Source organism: Vombatus ursinus, unplaced genomic scaffold, assembly GCF_900497805.2.
Source record: "Vombatus ursinus unplaced genomic scaffold, bare-nosed wombat genome assembly UNPS02014809.1, whole genome shotgun sequence".
Taxonomy (NCBI): Eukaryota; Metazoa; Chordata; class Mammalia; order Diprotodontia; family Vombatidae; genus Vombatus; species Vombatus ursinus.
Window position 1 is genome coordinate 20,592,644 of NW_020954587.1, and position 12,736 is coordinate 20,605,379.

At 34.1% G+C, this 12,736-nt stretch overlaps 1 protein-coding gene across 2 annotated transcripts in view; it reads left to right on the plus strand.

Moving 5' to 3' along the window:
• Positions 1-12,736, plus strand: part of LTN1 (listerin E3 ubiquitin protein ligase 1) — an 85,668-nt gene that overhangs the window by 20,377 nt on the left and 52,555 nt on the right. For both annotated transcript variants that reach the window (XM_027875504.1, XM_027875505.1), the window contains exons 5-10: positions 3,251-3,303; positions 7,060-7,240; positions 7,722-7,895; positions 8,448-8,638; positions 10,613-10,760; positions 11,400-12,224. In XM_027875504.1, the coding sequence (XP_027731305.1) occupies positions 3,251-3,303; positions 7,060-7,240; positions 7,722-7,895; positions 8,448-8,638; positions 10,613-10,760; positions 11,400-12,224 (1,572 nt within the window). The remainder of the gene's footprint in view (positions 1-3,250; positions 3,304-7,059; positions 7,241-7,721; positions 7,896-8,447; positions 8,639-10,612; positions 10,761-11,399; positions 12,225-12,736) is intronic.

The window sequence follows — 12,736 nt, forward strand, 5'->3', positions numbered from 1 at the left end:
ATACATGTACATTCCTATTAAACATATTTTCATATTAATGATGTTATAAGTAAGAATTAGAACCAATAGAAGGAACCACCAGAAAGAGGAAACAAAACTCAACAGAAGAAAAAAAAATAGCAAATAGTATGCTTCAATCTGCATTCAAATTCCATAGTTCTTTCTTTGGATGTGGATAGCGTTTTCCATCATGAGACCTTTGGAGCTGTCTTAGATCCTTGCATTGCTGAGAAGGGCTCAGTCTACCAGTGTTAGTCGTCGAACAACATGGCTGTTACTGTGTACAACATTCTCTTGGTTCTGCTCATTTCACTCAGCATCAGACCATACAAAGTCTTTCCAGGTTTTTCTGAAGTCAGCCTGTTCATCATTTCTTATAGCACAGTAGTATTCCATTACATTCATATACCACAACTTGTTCAGCCATTCCCCAATTGATGGGCATCCTCTCAATTTCCAATTCTTTGCCACCACAGAAAAAAAGCTTCTATAAATATTTTTGTACATGTGGGTCATTTTCCCATTTGTATGATCTCTTTGGGATATAGCCCTAGAAGTACTATTCCCGGGTCAAAGGGTATGTACATTTTTATAGCCCTTTGGGCATAGTTCCAAATAATTGGGCAGAGGAATTTCTGATAAATTTTAAATTTCCTTTTCAGTTGTTGAATTCTCCTTTTTCATTTTATAGTTTGATTTACCTCTCTTTAAAACTCAAATTAGCTGTTTATTTTATTTATTTATTTTTTTTCCAGGAAAAAAGCTTGTAATTTTATCAATTTGGGAGTTTTTTTTGCTTTAGATTTTATTAATCTCTTCTTTGATGTTCGGAATTTCTACTTTGTTTAGTTGGGTTTTTTTAAATTTATTTTTGTCTTAATTTTTAGAATAGTGTACCCAGTTCAGTAGTTTATTATTTTTTTTCTCTTTTGTTGATGAAAGCTTTTAGAAATATAAATTTCCCCTTAGGACTGTGTTAGTAGCATCCAGTAAGATGAAAGTCAAGTGATCAGCTCTGTTGGTCTCCCTGATTTTCAGTATTAACCTTTTTCTCCCTAGATCTTTGATGTTCAGAGCACTTATATCTTTAGGACCCTATATGGCTTTTCAGGACAGAGGCCTCCATACAGACCTTGGGTTGTCTAGTACTTAGCACAGGCCAGGCATATATTAGGTGCTTATTTAAAAAATGCTTGTTAATTAACTGACTGGTCTGAACACTGTTGCACCCACACTGTTAGCTCTTGTTCCTCATGGCTTCCGAGGGCTGTGCTCTGTGTTTCTCACTACTCTGGGACTTTCGTGAGGAACTCCTCATTCTTAATGTTTCTGATCACAGAACCCTGTTGTCTACATGAGTCTTTGACTGATCCCAGGTTGCAATGGGAGGTTGCTGACTTATTTACCTGCCCTGGTTCTGACTTTACTGGTGGACCCCTTTCCTTTTGCCTCAGGGCCTTGAGCTGTATTTTTATTCAGTTCTAGGGTGGAAGAAGTCACTTGTTTTAGTTTCTCGTTGGATTTCTTGACCGTTATTTGGACTAGTACAATTTTTATGTTTTTGTTGGACTAGGTGGGGAAAGCTAATCTTCCAGTCCCTGTTTAGGCAGCCATCTTGGCTGGAAATCTCTATTATAATTCATTTTTGGATATATCCTCACTTCTCCTTCCCAGTAAGCCTTTTCTTAACGAAGATAAGAAAAGATTTTCCATGAGGTAATTTTGCAAAACTAGCCAGCGCATTATTGGGCCTCTATATCTTGTGCAACGTTTCACATCCATAGTCCTTAACCTTTTCAATGAAAGGAGACTGCCTTTTTTTTTTCTGGGGCCAGGTATGAGAATTTTAATCATATAGTTTCACTTTATTGTTTTTCATTTATATTGTTGTCACTGTGTATATTGTTTTACTGGTTCTGTTTACTTCACTCCAAATTAGTCTTCACATGTCTTTGATTTCCTTATATGTGGCATGTCTTAATATTCTGTTGATGTTTCACAATGTGTTTAACAGTTTCCCAGTTTGAAGGCCCCATTTTGTTTAATAAAAAATATTGCTGCAAATATTTTGATTTATATAAGACTTTTCTTTCATAGGTGAACTTTTTGCCTGGTCAGTTCAGCACTATTGTCAGCATCAGTTATTGTACTTGTGAGTTTATTCAGGTTAAAAAAACATCAAAATAGACAAAAAATAAATGTGGCGATGTTCTCCGTAGGCTTTTGTGATTTTTTTGGACGGTTAGCTCCCATAACTGAATGCCTCGTAATGTTTGGAATTCTCTTGTGCCCTACTATATTATAAAATTAATCAAGTTCTTAATAAACATCTGTTGATAATTGACTTTGATTCTGCTTGCCATACTTTTCTGTTTCCCTCTCAGCTAGGTTGTGAGGTCTTTGAATAATATATAGGGATTATGTCTTGTTTAATCTTTGTATCTTTTCCTATTGTCTGTCACAGGGCTCTGCATAAAGTAAGTTCTTAGTAATCATTTGTTGATAATGAATTTATTTCTGCTTGGTTTAATTTCTTCTCTCACTTTACCACTGTCACTTTTTGCTGCTGTGTCAGTATGCCTTTATCAACTGTCTCTCATAATTATCTCCTTTCTAATTTGAAGCTTTGGACTCCCGTCAACTGGGAACACAATGAAACTTGTTAGAATTGAGTTAAGCGCCTGAAATATCATTTTGTGGGTGAAATATAGGATCTTTTGTTTATAGCCATGGTGACATATTTTGCGTGTTCATAGACTTTTTTTTTTTGCTTCTTTTTGGGTTTTTAGCTATATTACAGATAGTTGAGATGATTAACTTTTTTTTTTCTTTAAGGCAATTGGGGTTAAGTGACTTGCCCAGGGTCACACAGCTAGTAAGTGTCAAAGGTTTGGTCTGAGGCCGGATTTGAACTCAGGTCCTCCTGACTTCAGGGCTGATGCTGTATCCACTGCGCTGCCTACCTGCCCCTTGAGATGATTAACTAAGTGGTACCTGTGTAAATGTGTATTCTGTACCATATAAAACCCTAGAAGAAAGAGGAGAAACTCAAATCAGTTTTTTGATACTTTGTGGTAACTCTGGAAATAATTTTGCTAAGGAAGAGGTTGAAAATCTTACTAAAAATAAATGTTACAGGATTATCTGTTAACTTGCACATATCCATGCTATTTCTACCCATTCTTGACTGTGCAATTAAATCTCTTATCAAGTGATTAAGGTTTTGGTTGTTTTTTTAAACCTTGTGTAGGTACTACAGGATCATCTTCTGAAAGAAACACCAGATACACTTAGTGACCCACAGTAAGTTATATTATGTTTCTATCTCACATTAAAGGTATACTTTTATTACTATGAGCCCACCTAGATGTAATCAGTTGTTTATTAAGTGACAAGTTAAAAATGGCTTATAAATGTGGATTTTATTTACTAGAGTTGTCATACCAAAGTTTATAAGAACTAAAATTATCTTCATCCAAGTGTATTTTCTCCATTACATTTGCCATATATGGGGCGGAAAAGGTGATAGTCTTTCTTTGTTTTTTGATTTTTTTTATTGTTTTGTTAATACTTTTTTTCCTTGTTTTTCCATTATATGATTTAAATAATTGTCATTTCTGACTCTCATAATTGGGAACCTCTAGAGAATGGAAGACCTGATTTTCATAGTCTTTGAACCTTGTTTTGGAAACAACTTCCAGTGCATCACATACCTATTTGTCTTCTTTCAATGTGCAAAATCACATTTTCACTACACAATATTTTCCCCTGTATTTTGATTTCAAAAATAACGTATTTGAATTTGTTCCACCTTATTTCTTCCCTGCCCAAATGTAGCAGCACCCCTTCTCCCACCTATCAGTGCTTATAGAGAATGATTAAAGATTCATAAATAACCTTGTGAATGTAACAGGAAGTTATATAAAGTGTCATCAGGTAGATTAAGCTTTTAGAGTCTTCATCAAAGAAACGTTTCATCCCTGGATTCACAGTGATTTCAGTGCCAATGCTCATCCTTATTTGTCAACTCTCATAGTTTTCTAACTTTTAGAATCCCTTATTTAGTAATACATTATCTCACAGACAAAGTGGTAATAAGAGAGGGATAGTGGAAATAATTGTAGCATATTACTATGAGTAGAAATTCTATATTGTGATTTTAAAACACCCATAATAATATGTATGATGTATGCATGTATAATATATGCTGTATATATAATATACATTGAAAACTTAAATTCTCTTCAGTCCTATGTACAAGACATTGTGCTAAGCACTGGGCATACAAAGACAAAATGATAAATAGCCTCTGCCCTCAAGACATTTGTCTTCTACTGGGGTATATAATATTTAAATGGATAAATATCTGCATGAGAATTTGAGGAAAAGGGCAGATCTGGAAAAGCTTCCCATAACAGGTAGGACTTGAGTTTAGCCTTGAAGTAAGCTAGGAAGTCTAGCTGATGGACCTGAAGAAGGAAGGCATGCCTCACGTGTTGTTAACATGTGCTGTTACTTGGAAGTGGGAGATGAATTCCTGTTCAGCACGATAGCTGGAACAGAGAATGCATGAAAGTATAGTAACATAGAGTAAGCCTAGAAAGATAGGCTGGAGCCAGAGTACAAAGGGTTTTAAATGGTAAGTTGATGATTTTTAAAATTTTATTTTGGAAGCAACAGGAAGCCGTTGGAGAAGGTTGAGCAGGGGAATGATGTGATTAAACTTGTGCTTTAGAAAGATTTATTTTGGCAGCTCTTTGGAGGATAGTTTGATAAAGAATCTTAAAGCTGTGAAAATCTAGTTTTTATAGGCTTTTGAAATAGTTAAGATGAGGGGTAATGAGGACCTGAATTAGGGTAACCAAGTGTGTAGAGAGAAGGAAATAAATATGTGATATCTTGTTGAGATAGAATCAACAAGACTTGGTAACAGTTTGGATATGGGAGATAATAGGCATTTATAAAGTGCTTGATTTTGCATGCTATATGCTAAAAGGGGCAGGGCAGGGAGATAGAAATAAAAAACAAAAGCTAAAAAAACAGTACCTCCTCTTAAGGAGTTCACAATGTGATGAACTGCAAGATAACTTGCAAACACTTATGTAGAAACAAAATATATACAGGATAAATATGAAACGCAGTAATATTAAGGGGAATTGGGAAAGGAGAGGGAAGTGTAAAGGGTGACTCCAAGGCTAGACCAAGATGGCTGGGGAAGAGAGAGGGAGGCTGGTGACTTTGCACAGCCCTGCCTCACTGAAATTCAGTTCACTTGCAAGACATCACCTTCATGTCATTGGTCTTCTTTGACTACAAAGGACAAACAACAAAGTGATTTTCCTAAATTTCATGTCCAGTGAGGTTACTTCCCTACCCAGTAAATTCCAGAATCTTCCTATAGCCTTCTGGATCAAATGTTGATTCTTCTACTTGGCATTCAAAGCCCTTCATAACCTAGCCTTCTCTTACCTTTCTAGCCTTACTCCCTGCCAACATACTCCAGTGACAGTGGCTTTTTCACTGTTTCGTGAGCAAGACACTCAGTCTTTTGGTTCTGGACATTTTCTGTGGCTGTTCCCTATCCTTGGAATGCTCTCCCTCCTTGTCTCTGCCTCTTGGCTTCCATGACTTCCTTTAAGTTCCAGCTAAAATACCATCTTCTACAAGAAGCTTTTCTCAATCTCTTTTCATTCTAGCTTCTTTATTTCCTATTTATCTGCTATATTGTTTGTGTATGTGTGTTTGTTTGTTGTTTCCCCATTAGATTGTGAGCTCCTTGAGGGCAGGGACTTTCTGCTTCTTTTTGTAACATCTTAGTGAGGGAACTGAGTATATTAGAACAGAAAGTGGTATTGGATAGAGAGTGAAACACACTGATTCCATCTGGTGACTTAATTTTGGAGTTAGCTCAGTTGCCTTTCTATTCAGTTATGGGTCTAGTCCAATTTCTGTCATGTAAGAAAATTTTATTCAATTATAGGAATTGTGAGAGAACTTTATTGCATTTGAACCTAGGTATGTGTGACTAGGAAGTTGGACCAACTCTACCTGCTGCTTAGAGACCCTTAACTAAGGACCTAGGTTATGCTGACCAGAAACTCAGTCATATCGAAAGATTGATGGAAGATGTTTTCTCACAATTACACATCTCAAGTAACCCATATTTCTTTCATAGCCCTGTAATGGTCAGTTGTTGTTTCCATGTTTCTTTAATTGTATACAGATGCTTGGAGGGAATGGGATACCCCTTTTTCTGATTTCAGGGAATTGTACCTGTTCATTCTTCCCCTCCCAACTTGGAAAGTCCCTAATCTTTCCTCCAGTTAGAAATCAGGTCACCTAATTTTGTATCCTGGATAATTGTTTTCTTTTAATTAATTGGTTTTATTTGATTAATTGTTTTTAATGCATAAAAGTCTGTCTCCCTTTGTATTTGTGATTCAGTGCCAAAGCTGAGGAAAGCTACTGGTCTCAATTTGTTGGGCAATTGGGATGCATTGATTCATTTCATTTTTCACCCACCACAGTAGGAACTTAATAAATGGTTTATTGATTGATTGATTATTCTCAATAAGCGAGAAAAGAAAAGAAAGCTTTGGAAGTCAGTCACAGAGGGCAGGACATGGATGATCCATCATGTTGGCAGGCCTAGTACTGATGTTTAAATCCTCCAGGCTAAAACCTCTGATTGTAAATTTTCATTTAATCAGCAAATGTTTATTAACACCTACATAATATATGGCACTGTGGTAAAAATTACATATCTCATTTATATGCTTATATATACATTCTTTCTCTCCTGGAATGTAGGGTCCTTGAGGGCAACAATTATCTCACTTTTGTCTTAGTATTCCCCTTAGCACAGTGTCTGTAAATAGATACTTAGTAAATAGATACTTTATATATGCTTGTTGATTGATTAATTTGGTAGTTGCTGTAATGATTTTATAATGAGAATTTGTGTCTTAATGATACAAATAATTGTTACTTTTATTATTTGTTTTCTGCATATTTAATATATATTCCATTACCCCCACCTCTTACCCCTTTCAAATTAAGAACTGTTCCGGAAGAAGAAAGAGAAGCCAAATATTTTCGAATTTTAACTTCTTCCCTATTGGCTTTAAAGAAACTGCTTTGCATGTTACCTTCTAGTGAGATTGCCTCTCTAGAGGAAAAATTGAAACCTCTTCTATCTCAGAACAAATTTTGGAAGTATGGAAAGCATAGTTCACCCCAGGTATTTTTGTCCTTTTTATAGTTTAAATGCCTATCTTATCTCTCTCTTTTTTAGATAATACCTTAATTTACATTTATTTACATTGCTCTGATCAATTCTGATTGCTTATTTGAACTAAATTCTGTCAATTTTTAGTCATTAATGCTTTTGGTTGTAAATATATTTGACATTTTATATATCTGATTTTCATAAGTATTTGCATGTCTTCACTAGACCCCAGAGCCATTCATATTTTCCTGTATTGTTATGGGAAATCAGAATTAATTGAAGTTCTGATTAATAGATTTGAAAATTGTTGTTCTTTAATGTGCACATTAACTGCTGTTTATTTTTTTAACCATAAACAATAAACCACATCCATGCATTTATTTGGATATTTATATGTATGTAACACAGAAATGAAAAAACTAGGCCTTAGTTTTAACACAGCTTTTTAAGTGTTCCTAACTTTTATATTGTTTCTCTTTGTTGTCGTTTTTAGGTTCGTTCAGCTTTTTTTGAGTTAATTTCTGCCTTATGTCAGTATATTCCTAAGTCTGTGAAAGCTGAATCATCCAAAGTATCTCCTGCAGTTCTCGTTAACATTGATGACAATGATCCAATGGTTTGTCCATCTCTTTGGGAAGCTGTGCTTTATATCCTTACTACCATTGAGGTATGTAAGAGAACTTCAAAATTATTTTTGTCCCTTGTTCGTTAATGGATCAGTATCTAGCTTTAAACATAAAGAAGTCCATTATGAAAACTAAAAAATGATAGAAGAAACTTCATCCATTATGAAAATTAAAAGATAGTAGAAGAAACTTCTTCTAAATCTTGGTACAAATTTTAACCTGAATATAGAAATGTAATTCACAAAACTTGTATTTAGTTTCTTACTTAAAGCAACAACCATTAATACCTAATAACCTGCAGACTAAACAAGAGCAGCGTATATGAGTCTTAAAAGGTAGATGGAATTGAGCTGTCATTTTCAGAAAGTAGCCCTAATAGAATTATTTTAAACCAAATGTCTGTCCATGTGGATTCTGATCAACACTGACTTATGTTATAATTTTGACTGTATTGTGACTATGACTGATGATTATAGTATGACTCAATCTGTGTTTTTCTTTTCTGAATTTCATTTTTTAGAAGTCGAGAACATTATAGGAAGGGATAAATTGAATGATTCATTATATTTCTGTTTTCTGTTTGTTTTTGGTAGGATTGTTGGAATCATGTAAATGCAAAAAAAAATGTGTTTCCTAAACTGTCAACTATTCTTAGTGAAGGAGGAGGTGGCCTAGCTACAGTTATATATCCTTATCTCTTGCCTTTTATTAGCAAGATCCCTAGTGCTACTACAGACTTGAACCTGGAATTCTTCAGAAATTTTTTCACTTATATAACTAAAGGGTAAGATATCCTAAATCTTGATTGTTAAAGTACAAATAATTTTCTTCAGAAGTAGAGAAATAGAAAAAGAAATATAATGTGTGTCTATGTATAAAATGTCATAGATAGTAATATTTTTGTGTCTTGGACTATATGTATGAATTTATAGGTGTTCTTTTGTCTGGATGTGGGAGCATCTCATAGTTAATATACCTTATTGTTGGTAAGTATTCAGTGGGACAATATGGGAGCCTAGTAAGAGAAAGTAGGATGACTTAGTGATCATTATTGAACCAAGAGTTAGAAGGGTTCAAATTCTAGTTTTGTTACTGTGGTATCTTAGGCAAGTCACTTACATCTTCTGGGTTTCATTTTCCTCTTCTTTAGAATAAGGAAGTTGAACTGGATAAACTCAAATAGTCTGTAATCTTCTACACTTATAGCTTTGGAGATGGAGTGGGTAGAGTGATAGGCCTGCAGTCAGAAACACTCAAGTTCAAATCCTGCATTGGGCACTTATTAGTTATGTGACTGTGGACAAGTCACTTAACCTCTTCAAGTTTCCTCATCTATCAGATGAGGTGGTTTAGCCTCAGTGGCTTCTAAGGTCTCTTACAGCTCTAAATCTGTGATCCAATGAATAAGATTCTTCAAGTATTTATATATTCTAGTCAGTATAGTGAGAGTGTTGAAATCGGAGTCAGTGTTACCTGGGTTGGAATCCCAGATCTTTCATTTACTACATTTATGATTTCCGGTAAGTCACTTTACTTTTCTGGGCCTCATTGTTCTCATTTGTAAAATGAAGAGTTTGAACTAGATGTCTTCTGAGATCCCTTCCAATTCTGTATCTCTGATTTTAATTATTATCTGCTTAAATGTGTTTTAAAACCATAGTCTAATAATTCTTTTCTTTGGAATTCTCATAGTAGTAGGTTACACAAAACAGTGAAATCAGTATGCTAAGGTCAAAAGTGAGATCACTTTGCCAAATGAATTAGTTTGGTAGTATTTTGAGAAATAGGACCCAGTGTAGACAAGATCTTAATTAGGGGTTTCATCAATATAACTAGTTTTTAAAGTGATTAAGTTCAATAAATAATGAAAACTCATTTCATTGTAGTGGTAATAAAAATGTCTTAAGTTCTTTATTTTAACTTAATTTCTTAAAAAAAAATTTTTTTGATTTGTGAAGGAGTCGCCTACTAATTTGTATATGAGTTAGTTTGTGGAGCAGGGTTTGTTTAGTGGAAAAAGCGTTTGGTGATTTGAAGTAAGAAGGTTTCCAATTCTAACTTTGTCACTTTATAGTTTTGCACGTGGTATCAGGCAAATCATTTAAGCCTTAGTTTCTTTCTCTTTAAAATGGGAATAATAATAGTTGAACTATCTACCCATTCAGGGGTGTGAGTATAAAATGGGAAAACACTTTGCAAATCTAAAGTGCTACCTAAATATTAATATTAATGGAAAATTAATCTTTTCAAAATTTTTTCTCCCAGTTTTCTTTCTGTAGTTTTAACTTGTTATTACTCTCTTTTCAGATACTCAGTATAAATTAAAAAAGTATTTAAGCTCATTGAATATAAGTCTTGTTAGCTATGTGAATATGAATAAATCAATTAATTTCGGGGCAGGGAGGCTTAGTTTCCTTATTGGTAAAGTGAGGGAATTGTTCTAGATGGCCTCTAAGCTCCCTTTTATCCCATCACCTAAAGACTTGAACTTGGAATTCTTCAGAAATTTTTTCACTTATATAACTAAAGGGTAAGCTATGCCCTTCAAACTTTAAAACACACTCTGATTCCTAAGTACTTCTCATTTTTCAGTAGTTTTAAGAATATATCATTTTAGTGTTGGTAGAATATTTTCTATAGTACCTATGTTTTCATGCCATAATGTTTCTTATTCTTAATCAACTATAAGAGTATGAGACAAATCAGTAGAAAGAATTGTAAAATTATTGTTCTTATCACTTAATTTGTTCTTTCTTAGACTATCAACAGAACGAATCCTAACCAGCCGGTCAGAGTGCTCAGCGGTAATATCAGCATTTTTTGAATGCTTACGGTTTATAATGCAACAAAATTTAGGTGTAAAAGAAGAATCATTAAAAATGCAGAAGATGCTTATCAGTGATCAGGTATTTATAAAATAAAAATAACTTCTTATTTTAAAAATGTTTTAACCTTTTAATATTAATTGATCATGTTTATAATTTTTAATTTTGCCTTACTTATTCATTAAGTAACATACTATATTGGCTAGATAAATTTAGAATTCTACAATTATTATGCCCAAGCCTAAAATTATGGTTAAGTTGGAATTAACCATATGTTGTGTCAGTGATCAGCCCTTAGTGAAGTTAAAAGGTTGGGATAAACACAGACAATAGAAAGAAACCTGCATTATTTTTTCATATCTAAGAGAGGCCATGTTGCTTAATGAAAAAATAGAAAGCTGGCCTCAGAATCAGAAAAATGTGTTGGGAATGTGATCCTGGTTAAGTCACATAACCTTTCAATGCCCCCAATTCATATTAGTAGAGAGAAATTCCTCACTGGGAGCTCCCTACACTGAAGAAAAATCACAGATCTGGTTTTAAAAAAAGGTTAAGAAGTAATTCAAGCAGACTCTAATTATGACTGTAGGATCTTTAACTTTCAGAGTTCTGGGGCGAAATATATTTTTCAACAACTCCTAAAGTTTGTCAGGAATATATTACTTAAACTCTTTCTCCTCAAAAAATTTTTTTTCTACTTTTTTTGTCTTTCATTTTTAGTTGATCCCTTTTGTTGATACAGCACTGAAAGACCCAAGACTGCAGAGTGAACAGCTCTTTGATCAGTTAGCAGAAACACTAAGTTCCTGGGAAACTAAAGCAGAAGCCCAAGGAGATGATACAGTAGTTAATACTTTGAAGAATGTGCTGAAAACTTTTTGGACAAGTCTATCAGAAATTTGTCTTCAGAAAATTAATGCACAAGATACTGATGTAAAATCATTATTGAGCATATCTACCTTATTAGAAGTTCTTCAGAAGGCAGAAAATTCATGGAAACAAAGCAAAAAAAAAGTTGCTAAGGTCAGATTTATAGATGAGGTACCTGAAAGTAACACCGAGAACAAAAAAGTAGAGAACAAAATAGATATATTTTCAGAAGAGAATATTGAAGAATCCGAATTCTGTTGGGATGAGAATCTTCCGGTTCCTGTGTCTCATCTAAGGAAAGGACCTCTGTATGACTTAGTTTGTAAACTTGCAGAACAGAGTGTTGTACATATCAGTGAATTGAAGTCAGAACAACATTTAAGCTTTTTGTCTTCTCTTCTCAAGTCTTTCTCTTCATGCCAAGTATTCCAAGCTCTGCTGGACTTAGCAAAAGAAAAAAATAAAGCCAGTGAAAACCTTAGTCCACTACCTCAAGAAATAGGAAAATTTGTCCATGAAAATCCTGCAATCCAATTTACGTATCATAGACTAATGAATTGGCTTGGTGAAGACAAGAAGGCAAACACTGATTTTCTGGTTGATATTTTGTACAGCGTCCTCTGTTGCTGTGAAACTAATACAGAAAGAAAAAATATACTGGATGATTTGACAAAGGTATCACTAGGTTGACTCCTGTTTCTTGACAATTAGTTAGCTGTGTATAGCTAAGTCACTTAACCTTCCTGAGTCCCAGTTTTCTTGCCCATTAAAAAATGGTTAGTACTACCTCACAGGGTTGCTGTAAGGATTAAATGAGATAATGTTAGCACTTTGTAAAACTTAAAATGTTATATGGAAATAGCTATTATTATTATTGCCCTTTTTTTGCTATTAGATTCGCATGTCATTCCATGAACACTTTAAAAGTAGGTGGAGTAAGTTGAAATTCACAAAGTTTTTTGGGATTACTCTATATTCACATAGTCAAGTCATTTATTAAGTCAAGGCTTTTATTAAATGCTTACTATGTGCCGGGAACTGTGTTAAGCATTAGGACATGGTTACCCTTTTTTTGGCTAAGTCTATAAATTAAAGAATATGATATTGATCATTATTGGTAAATTACACAAATGTGGGATGTCTGTTAAAAAAAAAGACTTACCCTTTTTTTGGCTAAGGCTGTAAGT